Raw genomic sequence first — 23,898 nt, forward strand, 5'->3', positions numbered from 1 at the left:
AAAGCCACAGAGACCCAGTGTTTAGAAAAAATGCGTCTCAACTGCTCTGATACTCCTGACACATATGGGATCACTACAGGTTTTCGCCTGGGCAGCGGTTGTCCTTCTCTCCTGGATCGGCTGGAGCTTTCTTTAGGTGCCTTCCCAGCTTTGACAAAAGTCCAGCTGGGATAACCACATTTACTCAGGGCCTTCTTGATGTGCTGTTCTTCTGCCTCCCTGGCTGCTGTGTCAGTGGGGATGGTGTTCGCTCTGTGTTGTAGCGTCCTGATGACACCCAGTTTGTGCTCCAGTGGATGATGAGAGTCAAACCTTAAAGACTGATCCGTATGTGTAGGTTTACGGTACACGTCAGCTTTTAGATGTCCCCCATTACTGATGGAAATCTCACAGTCTAAGAAGGCTAACCTGCCACTTTTCATATCCTCCCTGGTGAATTTGATGTGTTGGTCCACCGAGTTAATGTGATCCGTGAAATGTAGTACATCCTGAGATTTGATTTTCACCCAGGTGTCATCCACATATCTGAACCAATGGCTTGGTGGTGTTCCAGGGTAGGATAGCAACGCCCTCTTTTCCACTTCTTCCATGTACAAATTGGCCACGATGGGTGAAACTGGGGAGCCCATGGCACACCCATGTTTCTGCCTGTAGAACTGACCCTTGTATGTGAAGTAGGTGGAATGAAGACACAGTTCCAAAAGCAAACACACTTGGTCGATGCTGAGAGTGGTCCTGTTGCTGAGGTTGGTGTCATCCTGTAATCTCTTACGGACTACCTCCTACGCTTCCGTGACTGGGATGCAAGTGAAGAGAGATGTAACGTCATACGAGACCATGGTTTCATCTGCCTCCATAATGACATCTCTCACCTTCTCAACAAAATCCAGGGTGTTCTGGATGTGGTGTTCAGAGCTGCCCACCAGCGGGTTGAGGATCGAAGCCAGAAACTTGGAGATGTTATAGGTGACCGAGTTGATCATGCAGACAATTGGTCTTAAAGGTGCACCCTGCTTATGTATTTTCGGTAAACCATACAGACTTGGTGTCTGTGAAGGTTCTCAGTCATCCAGGTCATCGTAGTCAAAGGAGTTTGCAAAGAAAAGCGTCTGGACTTCTTTGAGTTGCTTGAAGACGTTTCACCTCTCATCCGAGAAGCTTCTTCAGTTCTAAGGTCAAATGGCAGAGAGTCCCAGATTTAAACCCAGTGGGAGTATCCCCCCAAGGAGGGACAAAGGACCCCCTGGTGATCCTCTAATCACATGTGCCAAGGTGTGAAAGCGGGTGTGGGACCGAAACCCTGGCTGATTAGGTCCCACACCCGCTTTCACACCTTGGCACATGTGATTAGAGGATCACCAGGGGTCCTTTGTCCCTCCTTGGGGGATACTCCCACTGGGTTTAAATCTGGGACTCTCGGCCATTTGACCTTAGAACTGAAGAAGCTTCTCGGATGAGAGGTGAAACGTCTTCAAGCAACTCAAAGAAGTCCAGACGCTTTTCTTTGCAAACTCCTTTGAATACAGACTTGGTGTAGACTCTCCTGGGTACAGCCTGTGGTATGAGGTCCGGTCGATAGCCTTGTCTTGTTCTAACTGCTTCAGACAGTCTATGACCCTCTTCCTGTAGCCACTTCCTGGGTCTCGTTTCAGGGGCTCATAAGTATTTTCATCACTGAGTGATGAAACTGACAAAATCTTCTCATGACAGTCTTTCTGGTTAAGCAATACTGTGCACCTACCCTTGTCTGCCGGAAGGATGATAATGTTGTTGTCATCACTAAGTGATGTGAGTGCCTTCCTCTGGGGGCCTAAGGGTACATCTGTCACCATCTTACAATGCTGTGATTGCAGCCATTCCCCAACTCTCTGTGAATGGGACTCATGGCCATTGATCAGTGTTCTTTGATCAGTGGGTTTTGGTCACTGATTGTTGATCAATGGTCATGGGAATTTGCATAATTATGATTAAGGAACTGACCTCCCAGCCCATTGTTCCTTCAGTGGGCTGGTTTTAGTCATTATGCAAATGTACTGTTTATAAGATTAAAACCTGCAGTCAGCTGAGACTGAAGAAGTCACTTGGATGAGTGACGAAACGTTTCTCCCACAAAACGCTACGTCCAGATGAACAGATTCAACTTTTGGAGATTTACTTTGCTGGATGATTGAGAATGCATCAAGACATTACTGTATATAGTAACTGTTAAGTCTAATATACCCTAGTAAGCTATAGTACTTTTTCCTTTGGGAAGGTACCATCTGTGCAGTCTGCAATTCTGTTGAAGAAAGATGTTGAGTCTGTTTAATTATTCTTGAAAAATAATTTATTTCTGTGCATTTTTCTTTCACACTGCATCAAATTAAAGTTGATTACATCGATTAAGCATCATGAGGTGGAGGGTGGGGGGGTTTTGTGTTTTTTTTTTGTTTTTTTGCTGGGAATTTTAGAACCCTATTAGTTAGGTTGCTTGCTCTTTAAAATACCAGAATAGGAAGGATGGAGTAGGTTCAAGTTTATTAGATTGATCAGTGTTGCTGAACTATGAAATATTTTGGGTGCAGTGTATTTTATGCATACAGGTATAACAGAATAGCTTTAGTGTTTTGTTTTGTTTTTAACTTGAGTATGAACTTATACAAAAAAGCAGCAAGATATAAAAAAAAACAATTTTATTGATTAAAAAACACACTATATTGGATTCATATCGGTATCGGCAGATATCCAAATTTATGATATCGGTATCGGACACAAAAAAAGTGGTATCGTGCCATCTCTAGTTTCTGGTAGTTAGAATGACTCAGGGGTGTTGATTCATTTAAACTAACATACTCATCCTGCTGCAACCAGGTTTCCGTAAGGCAGAGTAAATCGATTTGTTGATCAATTATTAAGTCATGTACTAACAGAGACTTGGAGGAGAGAGACCTAATATTTAATAATCCACATTTCACTGTTTTACTCTTTGGTTCAGATGTGGATACTGTATTGTTCTTTCTTTGTGATTTTTTTTATGTTTAAGTTGTTTATTGCTGGTTTGTAGTTTGTTTTTTGTCTGTTTGGGAGCTGTCACAGTCTCTATGGAGATGGGTTTTTGGGGGGGTAGCAGGAGGAGAGAAGCTGCAGAGAGGCGTGTAAGACTGCAACTCTGCTTCCTGGTCCCAACTCTGGATAGTCATATTTTGGGGGGTTTAATAAATTGGTCCATATTTCTAGAAATGAGAGCTGCTCCATCCAAAGTGGGATGGATGCCGTCTCTCCTAACAAGACCAGGTTTCCTCTAGGTTTGCCAATTATCTATGAAGCCCACATCGTTTCTGGGACACCACTCAGACAGCCAGCAATTTAAGGAGAACATGCAGCTAAACATGTCACTCCTGGTCTGATTGGGGAGGGGACCAGAGAAAACTACAGAGTCCCACATTGTTTTGGCAAAGTCACAGACTTGCTGTCTGTGACTTTTGTTTGTGACTCTGTCTTTGACTCTCTGTCTTTCACTGTCTGTCTGTGTCTCTCTGTCTGTGACTCTCTGTCTCTTACTCTGTGTCTCTTGTCTGTGACTCTTGTCTGTGACTCTGACTCCTTCTGTGACTCTCTGTCTCTGACTCTGTCTCGAGTCTACAGTCATGCTGGTTCTTCCCACCATCCTAATGATACTCCTGCAGAGACAGACACACTGACACATAGGAGGGTGATGTTTGCAACTAAAAACACTCAACAAACTCTTGGCTTCCGGTCTTGACTTGTTCTCCTCGTCATCAGTGCGTGTGACGTCATATTGTCGGCGTGGCGACACGTTTCGTTTAGAAGAACACCGCAGTGGCTTTTTGTGCCGTGACAGCAGGTACAAACGGCTGCCTCTGTGTGATGACGGCATGGTGGACGGTATGTTAGCACCTTAACCATCTGTGACTCTGTCTGTCGGTCTAACTTAATTTTTATTAAATTATTGTTAAGTAAAAACCTTCCTGCCGTGAACAGCATTAGAAAAACAAGCAAATTGAGCAGAGCTGATGACATGACCCCATCTGTCTGTGACTGTCTGTGACCCCCACGGTGCTCAGCCTGAACGTGAGTCGCTCCTTTGACCTCGATCATCAGTTTGATGTATTTAAACTTTTCTGCATGTTTCAGTCCATTTGATTATTCTCAGTTTAATGTTCAGTTCATTTTCCAGAGAGCAGGTGTTCAGGTGAAGCGAGGATTAGCTGGTAAGCGACGCTGAGTCACCTGTGGTCAGACAGTTTGTACAGAGGGGAATTTTTCTTCCTTGTCCCTGCTTAATTATGTAGGGCCTGGACCTATGAGACTGTCCTACCTCAGGAGTGTTTATCCAAACTCTTTGGTTGTTTGGCCTTCTGTCCCCGCAGTGAGTGGAATTTACGAGCGTCGCGGATCGAACCCTCAGTGTTTACGTCCCCTAATTTGGGCCATTTCTGTTAATGATTCAACTTCTACTTCGCTGAGCATGGCGCTCTTTAATGCCCGATCAATGACAAATAAAACGTTCTTGTTGAATGATTTTCTTCTTTCCAATAAAAAAAAAAAATGGATGTCTTGTTTCTAACTGAAACCTGGCAGCGCGATGGTGACTACTCATCTTTCATCGAATTTTGCCCAGGCTGGTACTCCTTCATCAGCCAGCCTCGGACGTCCGGTCGAGGAGGAGGTGTCGCTGCGGTGTTTGGAAGTCGGTTTCACTGTCACTCAGTAATGGTCCGACATTTTTCATCATTTGAATTACAGCTGATTAAAACTGAAGATAAAGATCCGTGTTACTGTGCTCTAGTGTATCGTCCACCTGGTCTAAATGGTCAGTTTTTAAAGGAGTTCAGTGACTTTTTATCCTCCACCTTGAAGCTGTCAGACTGGTTATCGTCGGGGATTTTAATATACACATTGACGATGACTCTGACCTCTTTGCCAGAGGTTTCCTTAGCGTCATGGATTCTTTTCATTTTACACAGCATGTATCTGGTCCCACTCACACCAAAGGACACACACTGGACCTTGTTTTTACCTTAGGATTAACTATTGATTTTATTAGTTCTGAGGACATTTTTATTTCGGACCATCACTGTATTCTTTAACTTGTCTTTCCATCTGTCCCTCTCTCCTGTTCGACATTGGTTAGCTCTCGCATCTTAAATTCCTCTACTGCTGCCAAATTTTCTGATGTTTTTAATTTAGTTTTACCTTCCTATAACAATGTTGATTTATTAACAGATGTTTTTAATAATCACTGTCTCTCTATTTTAGACAATGTTTCTCCTGTTAAAACTAGACTAGCTCCGGTTTCAAATTCGTCCCCCTGGATAAATAACAGCATTCGCTGTTTAAAGCGTTGCTGCCATAAGGTTGAACGTTTATGGAGGAAAACCGTTTGCATGTCCATCTCCTTCATTTAAAGGACTTTTAGTTTCTTTTAACTGTTCAGTTCGAGATGCGAGGGCTGCCTATTTCTCAGACCTAGTGTCTTTGTTTTTCTTTGTTGAAAAGGTCAGTAATGTGAGGAACAATATCTCTCCTTCTGTGTCTCTGTTGTCAGCTTCAACTCAAGCTAGGCCTGTTATTTTAGAAAGATTTTTACCTGTGTCCTTACCAGAGCTGGTCAAGTTAGTTGATTCAGTGAAAGCATCCTCCTGCTTTCTTGATATTTTACCTGGATCTTTGTTTAAAAATGTCTTTCAGTCTATGGGTCCCTGTGTGCTTACAATTATCAATACCTCATTGGTTTCTGGTCAGGTCCCTGGTTATTGTAAGAATGCTGTCATTCACCCACTGTTTAAAAAAAACCCAAGCTTGACGCTTCTCTGCTTAGCAGTTGTAGACCAAATTTAAAACTACCATTCATTGCTAAGATTTTAGAAAAGGTTGTTGCTAAGCAGCTCACAGCTGTCTTAGATGAATACAACATTCCCGATAAATTCCAATCTGGCTTTCGTAGAGCTCACTCTACTGAAACTGCACTTCTTAGAGTGTCCAGTGATTTTTTTGATGTCTTGCTGATGTTGGACCTGACCTCTGCCTTTGATACCGTCAACCATCATTTGTTAACATTTTGTTAAATAGGCTGAGACGCTGGGTGGGTATATCAGGGTCTGCTTTGGACTGGTTCAAATCTTATTTGTGTGAACGATCCTTCTCTGTGGCTAGCTCTAAGTTCAGGTCCTCCTCCACTTCTCTTGCCTATGGTGTGCCACAAGGTTCTGTGTTGGGACCCTTATTGTTTTTGTTGTATATACTCTCTCTTCAGGACATGGTAAGCACTTTTAAGTGATACTTAAGGACATTTTGTATTACTGCTATGCAGATGATATTCAGTTGTGTATCTCTTTTAAGCCACATGATGTTTCCAAACTACAGATCTTGCATAGGTGCATAGACTCCATGAGAGGTTGGATGGCTGATAATTTTCTTCAACTTAAGAAGGAGAAAACTGAAGTCCTTGTTTGTGCTACTGATAAATTTGTGCCCTTGGTAGTGGAAAATTTAGGCCCTCTTGCCTCATTTGCCAAACCTATCAGGAACCTTGATGTAACTTTTGACCAGCTCTGACGCTGGACACTCATGTTAAATCTCTGGTCCGCTCCTGTTTTTATCACTTGAGAAACATTGCTAAGCGGAGTTCCATTGAGTCACGCCCTGAACTGGAAATGATCATTCATGCATTTGTCTCATCTCATTTGGATTATTGTAATTCCTTGTTCACCTGTTTATGTAAAGCCTCTTTGGAACGTCTGCAGGGTGCTCAGAGCGCTGCTGCAAAGCTTCTGAGCAAGCCTTCCAAGTACTCCCATGTCACATCCCTACTGATTCAGCTGCACTGGCTCCCTATTAAATTCAGAATCCACTTTAAGGTTTTGACATTGACTTTCAGGGCTCTGCATGGACAAGCACCAACATATATCAGTGATCTTTTACATCCATACATTCTCAGCAGGTCCCTGAGGTCATGTGATCAGGGCTTGCTGGTTGTTCAACACACGAGGCTGAAAACAAAAGGCGACAGAGCTTTTGTAACTGTGGCCCCCAGACTGTGGAACTTTGTCCCTTTGAGCCTGAGATCTGTGGACTCAGTGGTTGCTTTTATAAAACAGCTAAAAACTCATCTTTTTAAACTTGCTTTTGGTTGATTTTTGTTTTAGCTTCTGTGAAGCACTTTGTGATTTTATCTTGAAAGGTACTATATAAATTAAATTTTACTTACTTATTTACTTTCAGGAGAACCTGAGCACCAATAAGCTGTCCTCTGAGAGATCCCCGTCTAAAACATTAAAAGGAGGTTCCTATTTCAGGAGGTTCCTAAGCGTCTTTTCAGAGAATATAAAAGCAGCCATGCAAATATTTCCTCCGTTCCCTGGATCCTGTAGTTTGGATTGTGAAGTGTTTCCTCTGTAGGACAGCACGAGTCGTACAGCAGGTCGGTCAGCTTGCCACGTGTGCAGTCGGCTTTCATTTTTGAGTGGCAGTAATCGTGGGTCATTTTACTCGGTGCTGGATGGAGGGAAGAAGGATCTTCACAGCTGTGGTCTAAGGAGCTTGGAAAGAAAAACCATTTGACCCTAGAGCTGAACAAGCTTCTCGGATGAGAGGTAAAACGTCTTCAAGCAACTTAAAGAAGTCCAGATGCCTTTTTCTTTCCAAGCTCCTTAGACTACGATGACCTAGATGATTGAGAACCTTCACAGACATACTTCACAGCTGTGGTTTGAGTGTGAGAGACTGATTAGAGGCTGGTGTAAACTGAGCTGGCTTAGGATGGTAACCCCGTCTCTCAGAGTGCTGACTCTGTGCTGTTTGTCCTTCCAGGACCCCGTAGCTCATCTACCCACTGACATGGTCGGCCGTGCGTTCAGTGTCTTTTTCATCATCCTGAAGTATGCCGTCGACCTGCTAACCTGGGAGCACGAGGACCTGCTGCCTGCAGGACTGCAGCCACCGTAGGCTCACTCTACCTTTACCTGAGACACGTCACAGTAAACGCGTCACACTGCAGCGTTCACACTGTGTGTGTGTGTGTGTGTGCGCGTGCGCAGGGAGAGAGAGGACACCTACTACTGCATGCTGTTCAATGATGAAGTGCACACGTACGAGCAGGTGATCTACACGCTGCAGAAAGCTGTCAGCTGCAGCCAGAAGGAGGCCGTGAGCTTTGCCACTACCGTGGACCGAGACGTCAGTACACACACACACGCACACACACACAGTAACAAGCTTATAGGAACTCAGAAATGTGACGAGGAGCTTCCTGTTTTTCATGTTCTGGTGATTATTCTAAGAATCTGTTTTGTGTGTGCGCGTGCACAGGGCAGGAAGTCAGTTCGGTATGGAGACTTCCAGTTCTGTGAACAGGCCAAGTCCGTGATCGTGGTGAGTGTTTCCAAGTTTGATAAATGACAGGAAGTCTTGAACTGATGCGGGGGGGTGCTGACGGCGCCTGCTTCAGGGACGCTGAATGTCGTACTTGTTTACAGTCACTGCCTTCTGGTTTTACTCATCACAACAATTTAAGAAAACAAAGAATGTCTCACCACCTCCTCTTCCTACACCACCATCACCTCCTCCTCTGCTCCTCCTCCTTTCCTATCCCCTCAGAGAAACACCAGCCGTCAGTCAAAGCCTCTCCGGGTTCAGGTGATGCACTCGTCTGTCGTTGCTCATCAGTGTTTTGCTCTGAAGGCTCTGAGCTGGCTGGGTCAGATCATTCAGTACTCTGGTACGTGTGGACTTCATTACCCACAGTTCCTCTTTGTGTGTCCCTGCTGCTGCATGTGGTGACTGTGGACTGTGTTTTAGATGGCCTGAGGAGGATCCTGTGTCAGGTGGGACTGCAGAAAGGTCCAGAGGGAGAGAACTCCTCACTTGTCGACCGACTGATGCTCAACGACTCCAAGATGTGGAAAGGTAACTGCACGTACCGCTGCTAGTCATATGGCGCTCGAACGGCCACGGTCGTGACGCCAACAGGTGTGAAACAGTTTGTGTTTATCTGTGGGTTGGTCCTTCAAAGGCACACAGCAGAGATACAGTCCCAATCAAATGTTTAAGACCACTTGAAAAATGGCCAAAAGTCATATTTTGCATGGTTGGATCTTGACCAGGTTCCAATTAAAGCTTTAACATGCAGTAATGGGAGTGAGACAAAACATTTAAGCATGCAGTTTATTAAAAACAACGCTTAAACTGAAACAGGCTGTTTTACAGCTGATCCAAAGTTTCGGGCCGCATGCCTTTAAAAGGACAAATCTGGGCATAAATGTGGATTCATTGTCATTTCCTGTCAGGTAGTCACACTGTCATGACGTTCTGATGGCAAACGCTAACAAACGTTTCCTTTTTGAACGCGGTCGGGTTGTTGAACTGCATAAGCAGGGTCTCTCACAGCACGCCATCACTGCTGAGGTGGGACGCAGTGAGACAGTTATTTGGAATTCCTCAAATGATCCTGAGGGTTATGGAACAAAAGTCAAGTGGAAGACCCAAACAAATGTCATCAGCACTGAGCCGGAGGATCCATTTGGCTGTTCGTCGAGACACTGGATGACCCTCGACCCAAATTAAGGCCGTTCCTGGTGCCGACTGCAGCCCCATAACCATCAGACGGCCTCAAAACACGTCTTCAAAGGCCTCGTCTCCTTGAACGCCACAGAACTGACCGTTCGGACCAAACATGGGACATTGAAAGGTGGAAGAAAAAGTTTGATTTTTTTGATGAGAACAAATGTAACTTTAATGGTCCTGATGGTTTCCAGCGTTACTGGCATGATAAGCAGATCCCACCTGAAGTGTCATAATGGTCTGGGCTGCTTTTTCCTTCAGTGGAACAGTGGAGCTTCAGGAGGTGCAGGGACGTCAAACGGCTGCTGGCCATGTCCAGATGTTGCAGAGAGCATCCCTCATGACTGAGGGCCCTCGTCTGTGTGGTAACCACTGGGTTTATCAACAGGACAACGTAGAGCTGGGCGATAGAACGATAACGATATGTATTGCGAAATAACTTTTTCTCGATAGAAAAATGAAACTATTGCGATAGGCCTCATCTCTCTCTCTTCCTGTCTTAAAAAAAGAAAAGAACAGCCAATCCAAATTAAGTAGCGCATAGCCGAACCAATCACAGCCGCAGCGTCATGTCACGTGACTTGTTACGAACAGCACAAGTGCCAAGCCGCACATGTGTATTTGTTTGGGAAGCAGCCAGCCGCCGTGCTGGCCGGTTAATGGAGAAAATGAGTTTGCCCGCTAGAGAAAAATCAACCGAGAGCTTGGGTGACCAGGTTACCGAAGACAACACAGATGATGTTCCAATGCCGGAGAGCTTGTTGAAAGGAAGGGCCAGAGAAGTTCCGTAGACTAAAAGCGCTAATTCGTCATCGAAAACAACCAGGAGAATCCCTGCGAAGCAACAACAGTCAATTGAGTCGGCTTTCTCCAGCGTCTTACCATATGACAAAAAAAGCTAAGAGACATAGTGACATAACGAATGCCATAGCTTACCGTCTTGCTAAAGACATGCTACCAATAAACACGGTCGAAAATGAAGGATTCAAGCAGCTAATTGAGGTAATAGCTAAGCTATACAACAAGGAGAGATTGAGAATTTCCTTTTAGTTCTCAGTTTATTTGATATTGACAAAAGTTAGTCAATTTTGTCTGTTCTTCTGTAAAACAAACTAAGATTTATTTTTAGAATTAATATTTTGTTTCTAAGTGGAATTGACAATTTAGTCTGTTTTGTTTGTTCTATTTTGAAACTTAAACGCTTTAGCGGCTGCCTTTTGTGTAGTTTGCAATATTTGCCTTTATTTATCTGAAACTGAAGTCTCATGTTCCTTAAGTACATCTACCCTGTTGAACTTATTATGGGAAATAAATATTTAAATTAGAACAAGCTGCTGATTATTTCACATTTAACTTGTGAGCAACGGCACATTTAAATCTTACAAATATAGTTATTTGGCTTATATCGTGATATATATCGTTATCGCCTGAAATGAAAAAAAAAAAACATATCGTGATATGAAAAAATCTTATATCGCCCAGCTCTAGGACAACGCTACAGTACACAATGCTGCAGGACAAGGGACTTCTTCCAGGAGAGTAACATCACTCTTTTAGACCATCCTGTGTCTTCCCCTGATGAAAATCCAGCTGAGAACCTTTGGGGATGGACGGCAAGGCAAGAGTCGACTCCCATTGAGCGAGAGCCGGCTCCTCACTTAATTTCCTTTTGCTGCTCAGCTCTCACACAGTGGCTCAGCTATGCTCCAATCCCTCCATGTTGTGGCCAATCACATGCGAGGATATAGGATAATATCATTATGTGAAAAACAGAGAGGGTGAGAAACGCGACAGTCAAGTGGAGCGTGTGTCTGTCCTCTCAGTAAGTGAGTGAGACAGTAGACAGCGGTGAGGAGGGCTGTGCGAGTGCATTGCAAAAACACATAAATATGCCTGACGCCTGTAAACAAGGCAGCATCTGGCTGCAGTTTAAAGACTTTTTTTGTCTCGGTCTCGGTCTTGGTCTTGTCTCGACTTTGTCTCGGTCTTGACTCGGTCTGTCTTGGTCTTGGTCTTGGTCTTGTCTTGGTGTCGATACCCTCTGGTCTTGTTATTGTCTTGGTCTTGGTTTAGGCGGTCTTGACTACAAGTCTACAAGGCAAGTTTGCAAAAATGGACAGCAGCTCCAGACAGTAGATGCCCTTCGTGCAGCCGTCTGTTCCCACTCACCTCATGGAAACACTTGCATCAAGCATGCTGCACTGAATTTTTGAAGTGATCAACAATAACGGTGGAGCGACTCGTTACTGAACTTTGATTTCTGTTTCACAGGTTTTTTTTGGACGTGTGGTCCTAAACTTTGGATCAGCTGTAAACCAGCCTGTTTCAGTTTAAGCGTTGTTTTCAATAAACTGCATGCTCAAAGCATGTTGTGTCTCACTCCCATTTCTGCATGTTGAAGCTCTACTTGGAACCTTGTTAAGATTCAACCATGCAAAATAGGATTTTTGGCCATTTTTCAAGTGGTCTTAAACTCTCGATTGGGGCTGAATGTGACTGACAGGCACTCTAACTAGCTGTACTTTGGATGCATAGCAGTCTCCTTGATCTGCTTGTTCATGGTGTGCGAGTTGATGAGCTGCAAGTAAATGTGAGCAAGTTGAGGTCAGCTGATCTGTCATGTTTGCAGGAGCGAGGAACATCTATCACCAGCTACTTATGAACAGCCTCCTCATGGACCTCAAGTACAAGAAGATCTTTGCCATCCAATTTGCCAAGGTAACGCAGTATACCTGACACCTGCCATCCACGTCATTAGGTACACCTTGCTTGTACTGGTACTCCTTTTTCTTTAAGAGCTGCTTTAATTCTTCACGGCTCAGATTGAGTAAGCTGCTGGAAACACTCAGAGAGGCTGGTCCATGTGGACACGACATGACGAGAACTTCTGTTCCATTTGAGCACAGAGGAGCTCTGCTGCACTGAGATCTTTGACCGTGGAGGCCCTTATACAGCAAACTCACTGTCATGTTCAAGACATGGTTGGTGAGAACATGACATCATATCAGCAGTCTGAAACACCAACAACCATCCCACGCTTAAAGGCTCTTAAATCACTTTCCTTCATTATTCTGATGTTCATTTTGAACTTCAGCTCGTCTGATATCTGCATGTCTGAATGCACTGAGCTGAAGCCCTGTGATTGCCTGATTACATATTTGCATTAACAAGCCGTTGAACAGGCCTAATAAAGTGGCTGGTGAGTGTATATACCTGATCGGAACACCTGTGACAGCTGTGGAGGTTTATATAGTCTGGGGGCCGTTTATGCTAGTAGAAGCTCGATGATCTGTGATTCCCTGGCAGCATCTGTTTCCTCAGCGCAACAGCCTGAAACCTCACCACATGACCTTGTTGGCTTGTTTACAGCCAAAATAAAAAACTTCATCCAGCCAGTCATGTGTCGATTGAATGTTTAGATCCAAAAAAATCAAAGTACTCAAAAAGATCCTCTGGAGTGAACTTTGTTCATTGAAACAGACTTTACTAAACAGTGTCATATAAACAACAAAACAGAACGTCACAATACACAGAACAGCAAGACATCACAAAGTAGAGCAGAGCAACCCTGAGGTGTAGAGCCTGCATGCTCATGTAGCAGATGAAAACAACAGAGAAAAAGGGTTACGCTGACAAAAATAAACCATAAATCTCATTAATTTGGGGTTTTTCTCACTTTGGAAAGTGTGTTCTGTCAAAGAGAGCCATAATTCACATTAACCCCTCCATGAACTGCTATTTTAGTGTGGTGGACTAGTTTGTTTGTCCTAGGGAACCCAGGGGCTATGTTCTCAGGGCCTTTTGCCTCCTAGTAGGGTTTCCCATGGCAAATTGGTCCTGGGTCAGGAACCAGACAAAGAGATATTCAAAAGACCCTTATGAGTTTAACAACAAGGGAGTTTACCCTGCCTGGGATACGGTTACTGGGGCCCCGTCCTGAAGCCAGGCCTGGGAAGTGTGCTCGAGGGAGAACGCCGGCTGGGTGCACCCGACACCCAACGTAGGCCTGCACCATCCCCATGGGGTGCCGTAGAGGTTGGGTGCAGTGTGTGCCAATGGCAAGAGATCCTGACGGACCGATCCCCGAGTCTGGTGCTTGGGACACAGAACACCTCTTTGGTGGAGAAGGAGTACGCGAGGTTGAGATGTACCGGCTAGATATAGTCAGGCTCACCTCAACACACAGCTTCGGCTCTAGAACCTGTCTCCTAGAGAGGTGCTGGACTCTGTCCCAGTCTGGAGTTGCCTTTGGTAAGAGACAGTATGTTGAGGTGGGTATCTTGGACCCTGTATGTTGGAGTTTTTCCCAGTGGACGAGACACCTTCAGGTTGGGGAGTCTTTGTGTGGGGTGCTCAAGGTGCTCCATCTGGAGACTCAACGCTCATATGGACAGTTGACAGTAAGACTTAAAGGGGCGTCATTGGGAGGAACAGCCTGCCTGGTCTGAACTGAAGTGGTGTTCTGTTACTGGACTTCTGTGCAAACCAGTGCGTCCATAACAAACACCACTTTCGAAGGTCGTCTATAAGTGCACATGGCAGCAGGACACCCTAGGTCGATGATCGATGTTGTAATCGTATCATTGGATCTGCAAGTGTATATTCTGGATACTCGGCTGAAAAGAGCTGCTGAGGTGTCAGCTGATCTCCTCCTGGTGTTGAGGTTGATCAGGTTGTAGGGTAGGACTGTGTAGGACAGACTTGCCTCACTTAAACATATAGTGAGAGTGCAATGCGAATGCTTGGCACAGTCCACTTCCACTCCCACTTCCAACTGAGCCATCAGGCTGAAGAAGGAATCCTATTGGCCTTTGTTAGCCTGCAGGACTTCACAGACAGCCAATGGGTACCGGAAGGTCAAACGCAACACATACCCGGGCAGTGGCTGAAGCAAAAACTTGGGTGTGGGAGGAGTTCAGTAAGGTCAATGAAAAAGACTTTCCTTGAAAGCGATTCTGGCAAACCGTCAGGCGACTTGGGAACGGAAAGCAGCGCTCTACCCGCACTATACACAGTGCGCGTCGAGGGCTGCTGACTTCAGCTGAGGATATAGTTGGACGATGGAAGGAATACTTCCAGGATCTCCTTAATCCCACTGATACAACTTCTGTAGAGGAAGCAGCAAATGGGGGTCGCGAGTCATCCATCACTGGGGGCGAGGTCACTGAGGCAGGTAAACAACTCCTTGATGGCAGAGCCCCTGGGGTGGATGAGGTTTGGTGTGAGTTCCTAAAGACTTAGATGTTGTAGGGCTGTGTTGGACACGTCTCTACAGTGTTGCATGGAGATGTAGGGGAGTACCTCTGGATTGGCAGACTGTGGTGGTTCCCAACTTCAAGAAGGATGGGATGATATACCAGTATAAAAATCCGCTAAAGTTAAAGATCATGTCCATGCTGGTGATCACTCAGCTAGAAAATCAATTAAAAAGTCGACTGACAGAAAGACTTCAGTGATCAAAGCACTTATGTCCACACATTATTCACAGGAATCAGTCTTCGGACTGAAACTAACCCTCAGGTCTGTGAAACATAAATAATATAAAATGGGTCACGCTGAGCTGATCGCCTGAAGCTGCTGCTGGTCTTGATTAAAGAACCAGTCGCTGCTGTGTATGTGCTGTGTTAAGGTCAGGTTTACAGAACTAACACAAGTCTTGGTACACTTTTCTTTTGTGAGCTGTTTTAAAAATATCAGAGTTTTAGCAACAGGTTTTTAAAGGAGTCAGTGTGTGGGTGGTGGTGGGGTGTTGGGCGGACAGCAGCGACCTCTGACCCAGAGGTGAAATGTCGTCCCTCCTCCAGAACTACAGACGCCTGCAGACAGATTTTATGGAGGACGACCACGAGCGAGTGGTGTCAGTGACGTCGCTGTCTGTCCAGCTCTTCACCGTCCCGACCATGGTGAGTACTCCTCCTACTCCTCCTGCACCTCCACACACCTTTCTCTCTCTGTGTCCCCCTCTCTCTCCCGCTGCTAGAATTACGAACGCTTGCAGAGCGACTATGTGAAAGACGACCACGGCCGTGAGTTCTCCATCACTGACCTGTCAGTGCAAATGTTCACCGTACCGTCACTGGTGAGTTCAGGTGGCTGCCCCCGGAGTAGACGTCACCGCACAGGCTGAGTTCACACCTGGTCAGTTTAAAGTGGGTGCTTCACCCTCAGGTGGAACGGATGTCAGACATCACTGAGAAAAATCTTATGATCTAAATTCATCCCTGAAGTTTCACTGAAAGCTGATTAGTTGATAATCAATAATAATAACAGCTATAATTATTATTAATATATTATGTATTAATAATAGAATAATAATAATCAGAGCAATCACCTTTAAAGTTTAGTTCTCCAGAATCCGCCAAAATAAATTTCACAAGCAAAGAAACACAGATCAAAATGATAACAGGCCAAACACTGAACATGAGGAACGACACGTCTGTACGTGTGTGGGTCTGTGTGTGTGGGTTTGTGTGGGTGTGTGGGTTGCAAATGTTCTGCAGGCCCGGATGCTGATGGTGGAGGAGAACCTGATGACCACCATCATCAGGACCTTTGTGGATCACCTCCGCCACAGAGACCCGCAGGGGCGCTTCCAGTTCGACCGCTACACCGCCCAGCAGGCATTCAAGTTCGGGAGAGTCCAGAGCCTCATTGGTGACCTCAAGTGAGCCCCAGTTACAGGTTATGAAGGGCCAGTTAGACAGCGGTCCCCAACCCCCGGGCCTCGGACCGGTACCGGTCCGTGAGTCGTTTGGTACCGGGCCGCGAGAGTTGAGGCTCAGGTGTGAAATGTATGGTTTTCAGGGTTTTTATCGGTTTTCAGCGTTATTTTGTTATCGTTTTTATCGTTAACTCGGTTTTCCTGGGTCTTTTCACGTGTGTTATGAATAAATCTTCTTTTTTTCAGTACCGGCACTAGTTTTATTTTGTTGTATTTATCCGCGACACCTTATTGCCGGTCCGTGAAAATATTGTCAGGTATAAACCGGTCCGTGGCGCAAAAAAGGTTGGGGACCGTTGAGTTAGAGGTTATGAAGGGCCAGTTACAGGTTAGTTGGAGACCAAATAGAGACCGGTTCTTGTGCGATGAACCTACACTGTGAATGCAGGGTACCCATGAATCCTGTTCTGTAGCTTGATGAATCTTCTTTCACAAGTCTAAACACTGTGGGTGTGTGTCGGGTTTTATGATAAAACCAGGCCTCCCAGTGTAACCAGTGCCTTTACATGCAGGTATGTCCTGATCAGCCCTCCGTCCAAGTGGAGCGATCAGCTCAGACTCAAGTTTCTAGAAGGTTTCTATGCTTTTCTGGAGCTGCTCAAGTGCATGCAGGTAATATGGAGACAGTGTGAGGTTTACCTGTACAGGTGCAGCCCGAACATCTCTGAGCCTGTCTGTCTGTGAACCCGCCTCCCTGCAGGGCATGGACCCAGTGGTGAGACAGGTGGGACAGCACATTGAGATGGAGCCTGAGTGGGAGGCGGCGTTCACGCTGCAGATGAAGCTGACCAACATCATCACCATGATCCAGGAGTGGTGCTCCACTGATGTGAGACCGCACACTGAACACGCTACATGTAACATGACAAATGTCACCTTTTATGTTTCTACAGTTTATTTTTTTTCTGGATCAATAATCTGATCAGTTTTAAATAAACGGATTGATTGAGTGAGCCATCCAAGCCTTTTCTTTGCTTCTTTGTTTCTTTGTGTGTGTGTGTGTGTGTCAGGAGCGTGTGCTGATTGAGGCCTACAAGAAGTGTCTGAGCGCTCTCAGTCACTGTCATAGCAGCCTTCCAGACGGTGAGCAGCCAATCAGCTTGAGCCTGGCAGGCCACAGTGTGGAGACGTTCAGGTATCAGGTGTCTCAGGAAAAAGTCTCTATACACCTGCCGGTCTGCAGGCTGCTGGCAGGTAAACACACACACACACACACATTTTAAAAGTCACACCATCTGTCGCCACGTCCTGTTTGAAGTTGTATCAATCACCTCCTCAGGTCTGCACGTCCTCCTCAGCAGAACAGAGGTGGCGTCTCGTTTCCCTGAGCAGCTCCCATTGGTCAGTAATATATCCGATTATTATTGATCCCTGATAGGAAACGCTATTTTCAAACCAGTTTGATTCATTGATTATTGATACCACGTGTCCCTCAGGGTGAACTCAGCCCCCCCCTTCTGATCGAACTCCCCCTCCGTTGCCTGGTGCTCTGTGCCCAGGTGCATGCTGGAATGTGGAGGAGGAACGGCTTCTCACTGATTAACCAGGTGAGTTCTAACCTGTTTATCAATGCAGAAGGGATCAATGCTGATTGGCTAAGTTTCTGCTGTTTGTTGTTTCAGATTTATTATTACCACAATGTAAAGTGTCGAGTCGAGATGTTCGACAAAGACATCATCATGCTACAGGTACGACTCGCCTGTACTGATGCTCCACTTATTCTACCAGTGTGACCTGCTGACTCTGCAGCGCTAACGCCTCTGTGAAGCGTTGCTGCAGACTCTCTGCTCACGCTCGCTGCTGTTTTTGGTTGGGTGCAGGCAGGGGCGTCCATGATGGATCCAAACCACTTCCTGATGATCGTTCTGAGTCGATTTGAACTGTTTCACGTTTTCAGCACCGCAGACATCAGGAAAAGATACAGAGAGGCCAACAAGGTCAGTCCTCTTCTGTCGTCAGGACGCCGTGACGTTACTGCTAAGCTTATCGGCCCCACCCTCGACACAGATACATTTCCAAAGATTGTTATGTTAAAGCTCCTGCAGCGTCAGGCGAAGCAAAGCTGCAGCAGATTAAATTCAGACACCTGCACGAACAGACAAGAAGTCAGGTTTCACAGCAGGTCGCTTTGACGTGTCTGTTTATTTGCACGTAACGAGAAATTAGAATCACGTCTGCAGGTCAGACATTCACATTACGCCGTGTTTGACAAGTCCTCAAAAATCCGTTTGCAATGTTGAATCATTCGAGTTTAGATGGCAAAAATGGACTCTGCAGGTTAAACGCTACAGCTGTACGACTGACTCCTCCCACTCTGTCCTGTGTTTCAGGACCTGGTCCAGCAGAACACTCTGATCGAAGAGATGCTTCACCTCATCATTATGGTGGTTGGTGAGTTTGTCTCCTCTGAAAATGAGTCAGAGAGGTCGTCTTGTCCAGGTGCAACGTTAGCACTGCCTCTGAATGTGTGTTACAGGTGAGCGGTACGTGGCGGGCGTCGGCCAGGTGGAGCCTTACGATGAGGTCAGAAGAGAAATCATCCACCTGCTGTCCATCAGACCGATGGCTCACAGCGAGCTGGCCAAGGCTCTACCTGAGAATGTGAGACCCTCACTTGTCTGTTAATGTTTTTTAGTTCTGCTGTTACATATTTGTTAAAGTATTTGTGAGTTCTGCTTTAAAAAGTTTGTTAACCCTCTGGGGTCGACGGACGCGCCGGCACATCCAAATCACATCCAAATCACATCCAATTCAAGATGACATAGCAACAAGATGCAGCCAACCCGAGTCTCCAAATTTGAAGTCTAAGTGCGGACTTCAAACTATATATGAGTTTTTAAGTTGTGTTGATAGGACACGAAAAACCAGAGTCATGATCAAAAATATACCTGATGTTTTTTCCTGAATACTATCGGCACTCTCTGCTTGTGACGAAATAAAAGAAAGAAAAAGCACCGCTTTCCTTTTGGTGAAAAAATGTACCATGTCGACCAATCAAAAACTGATATGGCAACATGTGACAATTGGTTGTTTAGGAAGAAGGAGAAGTTTTAGGAGTGACAGCGGTGAGAGAGAGAGAGTTCAGAGAAAGAGATTTGTGACACTTAGTGTGTTTGGAGTGTGTAGTTGGTGTGTAGTTTGTGTGTACTTTTGTTGTTAGTGGGTAGTTTTATGTAGTTTTTTGTGTTGTTGGTGGGTAGTTTTATTTAGCTTTATGTAGTTTGTGTGTACTTTTGTGTTGTTAGTGGGTAGTTTTGTGTTGTTAGTGGGTAGTTTTGTGTAGTTAGGGTGTACATACAACTGTACGCTGCTACCCACCAACTACACAAGTAGTGTAGTTGATGTTGTTGTGTGTGTTAGAACAATGAGGCGACTGCTGAATGTCACAGTTGCTGCCAAAAAGCCACCAAAGGCAGATTACAGTGTGAACTGTGTCTCCAGGTGTGAACAGGAGCAGGGATACACCTGCTGCTGTCAGGCCTGCAGGTATCAGGCTGTGATGTTCTCCTTTATCTTATAGTGGACAGAAATTATTTTTTTGGAGTGGCACAAATAATTTGTGTGGCATGTTATTTGATGCAGAACACCTGATTGTTCTGTGAATAGTTGGAAATGGTTATAAAACCCCCGCCTTGGCTGCATTTTTAGGTAAATAGATGCAAATAACTTGTGCATAGGTTTTTAAAATGTACAGTTTATATTTGCATTTCAAATAATGAAAATGATTCATTAATGTTTGTGTTTGTTACAGTAAAAAATATAACCTCTTTTTTCTACTCAGATTTTATGTTTTTTACCTGATTTTAGATCAGTTGTGTTAATACAACTGTAGTAGTATGACATACTAGTATACCAGTATGTCAAAATGAAAAAATAACTGTAAATTCAGACATGTGAGGTCGTGCTGAAAAGAATGATACCAAACAAGGCAAAGTAAATGGGTAAAATCAAAGGTAACCCCAGAGGGTTAAACTCAGACACTTTGTAAGGCTGCTGACTCGCTCATATAAGATCTGCTGAACAAGTTAACCTGACTTACCTGAGGCTAAAATGTTTTCCTGCATTTTGTTAGTTTGTTTGTTATTTAGTGTTCCTGAGCACAGGGAATTTACTGTTTTTACTTCTGTGCGCTGAAACATTTTTAGTTTGATGTATTAACCTGAGTTTGTGTCTTCAGGGGAACAAGGAGACTGGGCTGGAGAGAGTCATCGACAGCGTGGCTTCATTCAAGTCAGTCTTCCACCTCAAATATCATCAGTCCACCTTAACACTAGGTTTACTATCCTGCGCAAATTTGCGTAACTTCCCTAAACCCAATACCCCCTAGAATTACTGGCTTTTTTATTTTCTGGTGCAAGTCCCGAGGTGTTAAGCACCCCTGCTGAGATTTTCACAGGTCGTCAGCTTGTTTCTCCTACAGCTTTTGTTGTGCAAACCGCCCATTGTCCTTGAGGCCTGGCACATTTGCATTTGCTCACTCAGAGTTGCTCAGATCCAAGGCAGGCCAAACCTCTGTGTTACAACTTTCAGAAATGCCTGATAGAAATGCTTCAACTTACTCATGAGATTTTGACCACATTTTTTGCGGAAGTCACAACTATACTGAATGCACGACCGTTGTTGCCAGCTGCAAGAAATGCTTTCCTTGTTCCTTGTTCCCTACCAAGGTTCGTTTCAAAGTTTGAAACACTTTGAAATAAAACAGACTTGTGTACCCATATATTGTGAATGTCTGTCTTTTGTATGTAGGTTGTAACACAGATGTTTGGCCTGCCTTGGATCTAAGTAAACAAATGCCAATGTTGCACAAACACACACACACACACACACACAGCAAATCTGCATTTATTTGTCCCACAAGTGGAAAATCTGCATTGTCATTGCAAAAAAGTGGACAGAGCAAGGTATAGAAAGTGCACTATACAAACATTTTATATATATATACATATATACATATTATATATATATATATATATATATATATATATATATATATATATATATATATATATATATAATATATATATATAAATATATATATATATATATATATATATACATATATATATATATATATATATAAATATATATATATATATATATTATATATATATACACATATATATATATATATATATATATATACACATACACATATATATATATATATATATATATATATAGATATATATATATATATATATATATATATATATATATATATATACACATACATCCTTAAAATATCTCTTTGTTGTCATTAAGCTCTAAGATACAATAACTGCAGTACTGAGTGTATTACTGTGTATTTGGACTGCAGTACTGACTGTCGTATTGTGTATTTGTACTAACAGGAAACCAGGTGTGACAGGTAGAGGGCTGTATGAGCTCCGCCCTGAGTGGAACAGATACTTCAACCTGTACTTCCATCACTACAGCAGAGCTGACCAGTCAAAGGTATGCTCACTGATCTGGATGCGGATCAAAGCGTTATTGATTGATCGTTATTGGGGCGATCGTGGCTCAAGAGTTGGCAGTTCGCCTTGTAATCGGCTCGGACAGTCTCGGTCGTTGTGTCCTTGGGCAAGACACTTCACCTATTGCCTACTGGTGATGGCCAGAGGGGCCGATGGTGCGATATGGCAGCCTCGCTTCTGTCAGTGCGCCCCAGGGCAGCTGTGGCTACAACTGTAGCTGCCTCCACCAGTGTGTGAATGTGAGAGTGAATAAATAGTGGAATTCTAAAGCGCTTTGAGGGTCTCGAAAAGCGCTATATAAATGCACTCCATTATTATTATTATTATTACAGGCTGTTGCCATGGTAATGCTGCGTCCTTTGTTTCAGGCTGAGGAAGCTCAGAGAAAGCTGAGGAGACAGAGCGGCGAGGACACAGGTAAGCACACCTGTCCGTAACACCGGCAGGAAGACTGATGGATGACATAGTCACCATGGTAACGTGTCTTTGTGTGTGTAGCCCTCCCCCTCCCCCTCCTCCCCCCTCTGCCCTCTCTTCGGCAGCCTGGTGAACCTCCTGCAGTGTGACGTGCTGCTCGCCATAGAGGGCGCCGTGCTGCAGTGGGCCGTGGAGCCCAGCGGGGGGGGCTGGACTGAGTCCATGCTGCAGAGGGTGAGTGTGTGTGTGTGTTTTGAATGGAGTAGCTCTTTATTGTTGTTGTGGATGAAATAAAATATAAATGAGACAGCAGGAATAAATAACCAAGAGGAGGGACACACTGAAGAGCAGAGGTCTGGGAACCAGTCCAAAGACTTGGTCTGAACACAGTGTGAGTGGCCTGAGTGATGGGGGGTGTACAGACCATGGCCCTTTCTCAATTCTCAAGTATGCAGGTCCGTACTCGGGTTACAGACTCACAATTGGAACACCAGCATACTCGATGATGTCACAGTTTTTACTGCCGTTGCCTCTTAATGCAGAGGTTCCCAAACTGTGGGGCCCGCCCCCTGGGGGGGGGTTGGTTAGGTTAGGTAGTGGGGGGACACGAACACTTTTCTTGTAAAAAAGGGGGGCCTGGCAAAAAAAGTTTGGGAACCACTGTCTTAATGTAACTGTGATTAATATGTTATGAAGCTGAACTTTGATCTCAGCCAAACCGATTTACTCAGGAACAAATAAAACACTGAAATAAACCAAACAATAACATTTTTAAGTTATCTAAGTGACTTACATATTATGTTTAACCTCAGTAGCCGGGAGTTCGCTGTTCCTGCCGGCTCTAGTGACCCTTGACCTCCCGGTCAGCTATCGAGCTGGTGGGTAACAGACGTCTCCGAAAATGTCGGAGCACTTTTTCAAATATGTGATGTCTGGATAAATCGAGCAGATATTTGAAGTTTACACAGCTACATCCTCGCCTGAAAGTATCTAAAAAGTTTATTTTGTGACCCGGAAAGAGTCATATTTAAAAGTTTTTAGCTGCGCTCCTCCACTATTGCCATGTTTGAGTTTTGGACGAAATGCATTCTGGGATATTTGGCTGTACCAAGTCCACACAAGTCATCAAGATGACGTATCACGAGTACACGAGAACGCAAGTACGCATATTGAGACAGGTCCCATGGCTCAGACTGGTGAGGTGGGTGGGTGGGGTGCAGATTCCACCCGTTCTCCATTTATAATGAGAGCTAGGTGGAGCTGTTGGTGCCTCCTGAAGTCCAGTATTGGTTCTTTGGTTTTAAGGACATTCAGCTTCAGGTTACTCTCTGAGCACGGGACAAGTTCTGTACCTCCGCCCTGTACGCTATCTCATCTCCATCAGACTTGAGCCCAACAATTGTGGTGTCATCAGAATACGTGACGATGACGTTGGTTGGTGGGTTGGTGTACAGGGTGTAAAGTAGGGGGCTGAGAAAAGGACCTACTGAGTGAAGGTGTCCAGGTCCTGCTGCTCAAAGATGGACCAGTGTGACAGATCAAAACAAGGAGAGCAACATCTGGCCATGTTTTAATGACCTGGGTGCTTGGAGGGGAGGGGAAGGAGGGGAGGGATGAGGAGCAGAGAGAGGTGGTCAGATGTGTCAGGCTGTACTGTCCCCCTGGTAGGACACTTGACCTGCTGGTGGAATTTGTATAGTACAGATTGCAAACATGCCCAAT

The 23,898-nt window shown here is 44.7% G+C and overlaps 1 protein-coding gene across 1 annotated transcript in view; it reads left to right on the top strand.

Annotated features, from left to right (window-relative positions):
* Positions 1 to 23,898, top strand: part of ubr2 (ubiquitin protein ligase E3 component n-recognin 2) — a 56,703-nt gene that overhangs the window by 21,401 nt on the left and 11,404 nt on the right. The window contains 22 exon segments of the mRNA XM_019366778.2: positions 7,813 to 7,943; positions 8,040 to 8,178; positions 8,311 to 8,373; positions 8,599 to 8,719; positions 8,800 to 8,907; positions 12,191 to 12,279; positions 15,366 to 15,464; positions 16,062 to 16,225; positions 16,795 to 16,894; positions 16,983 to 17,111; positions 17,293 to 17,476; positions 17,562 to 17,623; positions 17,719 to 17,829; positions 17,905 to 17,970; positions 18,103 to 18,219; positions 18,613 to 18,673; positions 18,759 to 18,883; positions 20,460 to 20,512; positions 21,637 to 21,739; positions 22,128 to 22,176; positions 22,258 to 22,282; positions 22,284 to 22,410. Of these exon segments, the coding sequence (XP_019222323.1) occupies positions 7,813 to 7,943; positions 8,040 to 8,178; positions 8,311 to 8,373; positions 8,599 to 8,719; positions 8,800 to 8,907; positions 12,191 to 12,279; positions 15,366 to 15,464; positions 16,062 to 16,225; positions 16,795 to 16,894; positions 16,983 to 17,111; positions 17,293 to 17,476; positions 17,562 to 17,623; positions 17,719 to 17,829; positions 17,905 to 17,970; positions 18,103 to 18,219; positions 18,613 to 18,673; positions 18,759 to 18,883; positions 20,460 to 20,512; positions 21,637 to 21,739; positions 22,128 to 22,176; positions 22,258 to 22,282; positions 22,284 to 22,410 (2,226 nt within the window).

The sequence above is a fragment of the Oreochromis niloticus genome, linkage group LG13 (genome assembly GCF_001858045.2).
Source record: "Oreochromis niloticus isolate F11D_XX linkage group LG13, O_niloticus_UMD_NMBU, whole genome shotgun sequence".
Taxonomy (NCBI): Eukaryota; Metazoa; Chordata; class Actinopteri; order Cichliformes; family Cichlidae; genus Oreochromis; species Oreochromis niloticus.